General features: G+C 40.0%; 1 protein-coding gene across 3 annotated transcripts; it reads right to left on the minus strand.

Moving 5' to 3' along the window:
* Positions 1-916: 916 nt before the first annotated feature.
* Positions 917-5534, minus strand: LOC105032856 (uncharacterized). Of its 3 annotated transcripts, none has more exons than XM_073252039.1 (3): positions 2615-5534; positions 2085-2457; positions 917-1353 (listed from the first exon to the last, which is right to left on the minus strand). In XM_073252039.1, the coding sequence occupies exons 1-2, from the start codon at positions 5340-5342 to the stop codon at positions 2111-2113; spliced, it is 3075 nt and encodes a 1024-aa protein (XP_073108140.1). In that variant the 5' UTR covers positions 5343-5534; the 3' UTR covers positions 917-1353; positions 2085-2110. The 3 variants fall into 3 exon arrangements, with proteins under 3 accessions (XP_073108140.1, XP_073108144.1, XP_010905738.2); XM_073252043.1 differs by lacking the exon at positions 917-1353 and having other exon boundaries at positions 1910-2457; positions 2615-4504; positions 4598-5532; XM_010907436.3 differs by lacking the exon at positions 917-1353 and having other exon boundaries at positions 1910-2457; positions 2615-5532.
* Between the last annotated feature and the right edge of the window lie 1527 nt (positions 5535-7061).

Consider the following 7061-nt stretch of genomic DNA (forward strand, 5'->3'; position numbering starts at 1 on the left):
TTGTTTAAGTGTGCAGGGCATTGAAGACACTGCTGGGCAAAATTTTTTTCCAGATAGGCGTTGTGGTGACTCTACTCTGCTCAATCTGGGCAGACCAAATCCTAAATTTTTTTGTTTGGTCACCACCCCCCTATGGAAGCATAAAGGTAAACTTTGATGCATCTGTGTCGAATGGAAAGGTGGCTGCAGGTTATGTAAATTGTGATAGTGCAGGTCTGCTTATAAAGGCAGCAGGTAAGCCATTACCATGTTATCCTATTGCTTATGCTGAAATTGTGGCTGCATGGATGGGTTTATATGCTGTAGTGGTTGAGCTAAGAGCAACTTCTCTCTATGTTGAGGGTGATTCTCATTATGCTATCTCCACTATTTCTAACTTTCAGCTACGTCACAATGAAAATAATCCTCTGTCGCTGGAATTGTATTGCTAGAAGCAAGGGTGCTCTAATATTTCTTTTACTCATATCTACAGAGAGGCAAATAAAGTGGCTGATTTTGTTGCTAAATATGCACATCAGGGAGAATGCTCTTGGTCTGTGTCGGCTCCAATTCATAGTGAATTATTTTCTCTTTTGCAGGCTGATAGAAGGGGTACATTGTATAGAAGAGGATAGCGAGCAGCAGATGGTTTTGGCTCCGCAAGTTTTCCCCTGCTTCAACTCAGATCCTTTTCTGGAGGGAAGGGAGGTCAACTAGTAAAGGTTGATGTGTATTCAACTAGTTTTAGTGGTTAGTTTGAGAAAATATGTTTTCCGTTGTATGACCTGAAGGATTGACTGTAGCAGAAATATTGCATATGTATGTTGGGTGGGATAGCTCAGTGCCTGTTGTATCTAGGAGTTGAATCAATGAATCCACCTCCTCATGTTACCCAAAAAAACAAAAAATCTTCATCTTTCTTTGATTCCAAAAATCTTGACCGAACAGTGCCTTCTCTGAATTGGAAAAGCAAACCCTAGCAGCAACTCTAATATCTACCCAGATGGGGGCACAACAAAAAGAGATGGTCCATCGGCTCATCATAACTAATGGAGAAGGCACACCATTTTCTAATCTTAAAGCAATTTGATGTTTACTAGCAACCAAGCAAAGAGCCCGATTTTTCTGTGTCGGCAGCTCGATCCTCCAGATGGCAACATAATAAGAACAAATTAAGGAATCTCCCATGATAAACATCCTACCTTCAAATCACCTGGTCACTGCCTACAGATAAATAGTTGACCTCTCTCCTCTGTTACATTGTCTGAAATTGCTTAGAAAACAATTGGCATAAAAGTCGCTTTCCCAGCCAACAGCCCTTCCAGAACAAGGTATTTGTGGCACCTCCTACCTTGATTTTAACATAACATTCTCCTGCATGTCATCAAAATATTACATTAGACTGCTCAATTTATTTTGGAATTTGCTTAAGAGGTTTGCTTTTTCTATATCACTCACCTAGGTACAAAATTAGAGCATATATAATTCCTTTCATTCTACTTTGTAATGCTTTAGTAAATTTAGATTTGCTTTTTTTTTTTTTTTAAATTTCCTTCTCCATACTGGTCCTAGATATTCGTCAACGTAATTCAAATTCAAAATTATATCTTCTTCTTCCTAATGAAGGTATCGAGCTCATGAGCTTTGATCGCCTTCCTCTTTCTCTCTTTGATCCCATTCTTTCATTATCATTTACTATGACCGGCCTTTTCCATATTGGATACCAATTTTGCAGTGAGCTAGTTGTCAAGCTACCAACCACATAATAATTGCATCGATCCCTGGGGAAAAAATAATATGATAATTATTTATCCATATCATAACACTACAGTCCAGTTAGCTGAAGGAACTCAGGGTTGATCTTAAAATGCAGACATTTGGTAAAATAATCTTTTAGATTTGAAACTTTCATTTATATGGAAAAACAATATATGCGGAGACACACACAACCATCATATTTATTACTAATTCTTTGTAGCCACTGGTAGAAAATAAACAACAAACTCACAGCTTAAGTCTCAGAGAAGTTTAACGCTAGGAAATAGGTTTACAACATCAAACACTGCAACTTGACAATTATTAGAGTTAAGATACTAAGACTTTACCTTCCACTTAAGCTTCACCAAATCTTCTAATGAACTTGAGTCCCAAGGTAGGCATCCCTAATTGCATGCATGGTTGTGGCAACATTACTTATATTCAATCTTTCTTTCACTGACCCATTTGAGCAAGAAAGACCAATTCTTATCATGGATATTAAGCATTCACGAGTTTTACTCTCATCCTCTGCAAGTGGCATTAGCGGATCCACAATTGCCATAACTCTTTCAGGAAAAGCCATCTCTACAAACTTTCGAAGGCTTAGGCCATCTTTAAACATATCATCGACAGGACTCTTTCCAGTAAGCATCTCGAAAAGAAGGATTCCATAGCTATAAACATCACCAGAAGTAGATACCTGACCACTTGCGCCATATTCTGCAATACATATATGCAAATGTTTGAGCAAAATATATTGATTTAATAATTATCTTTAACATCAAAAAGAAAGTAGTAGCAGAAAAGAAAGTTTAGCACGGACATCTTAAACTGAGCAAATATAAGCGAAGAAGATAGGGATGAAAACAGCATGTACCTGGCGCAATATATCCAAGGGTTCCTTTTATCCGGATTGAGCTACTCTTGTCTGCCAAGGAGATTGCTGTAGCTTTAGACATGAACCTTGCCAGACCAAAGTCTCCCACATGAGCAATCATCTCATTATCAATCAATATATTACTAGGCTTTAGATCACAATGAACAATGGATGGCTGACAATTATTATGAAGGTAGTCTCCTGCATCAGCCACATCAATCGCTATGTTTAACCTTTGAAGCAGGCTTAGGCTTTCCGTATGATGATGCCCATCTAACTCTGGATGTAACCATTTCTCTAGACTTCCATTAGGAATGAACTCAAAAACCAGAGCTTTGAAATCATGGCCTCTGACATCAACCATTGAGCAGCAAGTCATGACCTTGACAAGATTTCGATGTCGAGCACTCTTCAGCACCTCACATTCAGCTAGAAAGCTCTTCGAAGCTCCATGATTTTGAAGGTTGAAAACCTTCACAGCAACAATAGTTTGGTGAGGACTCAAGATGCCTTTATAGACAGAACCATACCCTCCTCTACCAATGAGATTGGTGGAAGAGAATCCATCAGTTGCTCTAATCAGATCACTATGAGAAACTTTGGGGAATTGGTCTTCCAATGGATGTACAATTGGAGCATTATTTTTCGACTTCCGTTTCCGTCGAAGGATCAAAAAGGATAATAGAAGGATCATACACAAGATTGCACCGGCTATTGGAATCACTATTTTCAGTAGCAGAGGCCACTTTCTCTTTTTGTATGACTTTCCTGGGCATGCGGGCAGGTGTAATTCTGGAACACCCCCACAGAGTCGACTATTTCCTTTGATGGAAACCTGAGTAGCATTTTCAAAGACCCCTTTTACTGGCACTTCACCTTCAAGATGATTGAAAGACAAATTCAACATTTGCAATTGTTTCAAGTCCTCTAAAAATGTTGGAATAGGCCCTGTTAAATTGTTACGTGAGAGATCTAGTTCTTGAAGGCCTCTCGCGTTGCTCAAGTATTGGGGAATTGTCCCTTGGAAAAAGTTGTTACCCAGATGCAAGTATTCCAAGATCTGACAGTCACCAAGTGTGCTAGGAATATTACCAGATAGCATGTTTCTAGAAATATCTAAAGTGTGTAGATTCTTTAATCTCCCGACCTCCAGAGGAAGAGATCCATCCAATGAATTGTCAGATAAATTTAGACGAAGGGACAAGGCGGGAAGGCTTAAAATCTCTTTGGGTATGGTTCCAGTAAGCCGATTGGTAGAAAGGTCCAGGATTGATAGGTGTTGCAGCTTTCCAAGACTTGGAGAAATGGGGCCTTGCAGGTTATTCTGGTCCAAATAGAGTTCAGTCAGTAGTGTGAGATTGCCTAGGGAGATTGGAATCTGTCCTGTAAACCTATTAGAAGACAAGCCTAGCCTCTGTAACCTCACAAGCTTACCGATGCTTTCTGGAATAGCACCGGCGAAAAGGTTATCATCGAAAGTGAACCAGTAGAGGTTGGCTAGGTTTTCAATTCCATGAGGGATTCTCCCTGACATGTTGTTTATGTTCAGATTCAATACTTGGAGCTGTGAAGAGAGGTTGACTACTGAGTTGGGCAACATGCCTCCTAGCATATTGTCGTAGAGTGACAACACCGTTAACTGGCTGCAGTTTGTGAGAGAGTCGAGAAATTCCCACCCCTTGGCATCTCCTCCTTCCAGATGATTCAGTTCTACATTAAGAAGGTGAAGGCCTCGTAGCCTTCCCAGCTCAGATGGCACCCTTCCACTAAAATGATTATCTGGAATGCAGATGACTTCAAGTCTCGAGGCATTTGCCAATGTAGTTGGAATGGGTCCATCAAACTGGTTGCTAGACAATTTGAGGAATTGAAGACTAGGAAGCGTGACGCCTATATCAGATGGAATTCTTCCTTGCAGCTTATTAGCAGTCACATAGAATTCTTGCAATGATGAGATGTTGTAAAGCTTGCTAGGGATTGTACCTGTAAGATTGTTGGCAGCCACTAGAAAATATTTCAGGGTCGTAAGGCGGCCGATGTCATCTGGAATGCTTCCACCCAGGTGATTGAAATGGAGGGAGAGTAGTGTGAGTGATGATAGGTTACCAATGGAAGTTGGAATAACCCCGGTCAATGTGTTACTCCCGAGATATAGCTCACCAAGCTTCGTGAGGGAGGTGATTTCCACTGGAATCTTGCCCGTGAGCTGGTTGTGGCACAAGGCGAGAATTTTAAGCTCGGTGCAGTAGGTCAAGTTGGAGGGGATTTCTCCTTGGAATGAATTGAAACTCAGGTTGAGATTTTTCAGCCGACGCAAACGGCCCAACTCCAATGGGATCTCCCTGAAGAAACTGTTGCTTCCGAGGTTGAGCCGGTGAAGGAATGTGAGGTTTCCAATGGAGGGGGAGAGAGATCCCCCCAATCCCAAAGAGCCGAGGTCCAAGACGACGACCCTCTGCTTGTGCTTCCAGCTGCATGTGACGCCCTTCCAGTTGCAGAATTGTATGGTGTCGTTCCATGAGCTTAGAGCATTCAAAGGATCATGAGTTATTTGATCTTTGAAAGCGAGCAGAGATAGATGGTCAGTGTCATTTCTGAACCGAATAGCTCCCGTGGCATCAACCACGGATGCCACCGGTAAGCATGAGGAGGACCAGAGGAAGAACAAGATCAACCCTATCTTCAGTATCTGTTGAAGTTCCATGCTTTCTCGTGGAAGAGAAATCATGCAGCCTCCTGCTGGAGAAGGCTTCTTGGGTTTCAAGTTTTAGCCATATGTGGCACTTTTATTATTGAGCTGATGAGTGTTTTGCACCGTATAAGACGGTTCGATTCATAAATGTAGGATATGGACCTTGATGCATAATTGGATGACAACATTGTCTATTTTAGAGATGAATGGTTGTTGTTCATCTCTCAGGTGAACAGAAGTCGATCGCATAGCAAATAAGACAGTTGAAAGATGGGCAAAGTTGGTCCATCTCCTTCATTTGTGAATTGCACCATTTTATCCGATGCAAAAGCACTTGCCCTTGGGGTTTGAACAGCATAACAGTGACTGATCTTAATTTCAAGACTAGCTCTTGTATTACAAGTAGCCTACTTGGTCATCAAATGTCCCTATTGGTTGTTCCAGTGTTCTTCCAAATGCATAGATAGAGACCACATTGCATATATAGAATCTTGACTAACTATATAATCTGTAATTTACAAGTTTTCTACAAAAGCCCAGTGCCGTTTCACTCACATTGAAAAAGATATATAAAGACTCCATTGCATGCATGGAATCTTGACTGCTATATATGACTTGAAATTTTATAAGTCTTCTACGAATGGACGGTGCTGCTTCGCTCGCGCTGAACAAGTCTCTATTGGTTACTTAAGTCCACAGACTGCTTATTGCACCAGAACTGATTGAAAGATATTAACAAACCGACTAGACATAGAAAGCAACAAAAATCATATGGAGAAAGCACTAGAGAAGGGAATATAGAATGAGCTTCCTATTTTGCCATATTTTCCCTAATACCATCTTAAAGCAGAAGCCGTAGAGTTATGAACTTCTCCTATTAATGGGGCAGCCGATCTTGTGATTAAAAAGATAAAGTGTTAAAATATTTATGAAAGAAAAAAAAAAAGAAAAAAAAAGCAACTTTATCATCTCTATTTTAATTTTATTTAGTACATCTCAGAGATTATTTATACTAGTATATAGACTCCATAAAAAAAAAATAATAACAATTGATATAGAATCATACTAAAAAAAAAATGATATAGAATTATACTAATAAAAAAAATATTATAAGATTATATTAATAAAGAAATTATTATAGATTAATATGTGATTCTTAAAATCATGCTAACACTCTCTATCAAACTCAAAGCGATGCTGTAAGTCTAATTTGTGTTTAAAAATTATTTTTTTTTTATAGATAAAAATATCATAGAAGAGAAGGTTGACGCTCAAAGAAAAGACAGCTGAAGGTCAATAATCTTTACAAAATACAAGATGGGATAAATGGTTGTTATTCATCTCTCAGGAGGTCACATAGCAAATAAGACGGTTGAAAGATGGGCAAAGTTGGTCCATCTCTTTCATTCATGAATTGCTCCATTTTTTATTGTTGGGTGGATGTCTGGCCTGGACACCATCTTCCAAGACCTTTTCAGTACCATGCGACACAGCAGGAAGAAAGAAGAAACAAAACAAAACAATCAAAATACATGGATCAGCCACAAAAGGGCTCGCCTCCACGGGGCATGCAAACTTCACTATGAACAAGAAATTTTACGAGAGGAGACCTCACCCTCAACCCTTGTGCACCCAATTCTCTCTCACCTGAAGTTCCTCTCACAAAAGCTCTCTCTCTTGGAAGACCCCCTGAACCCATGAAGTGCCCGACGACTGCTGTCCAGGAGCCTCCTGCTCCTTCTCTCTCAGCGCTTC

The sequence above is a fragment of the Elaeis guineensis genome, chromosome 1, assembly GCF_000442705.2.
Source record: "Elaeis guineensis isolate ETL-2024a chromosome 1, EG11, whole genome shotgun sequence".
NCBI lineage: Eukaryota > Viridiplantae > Streptophyta > Magnoliopsida > Arecales > Arecaceae > Elaeis > Elaeis guineensis.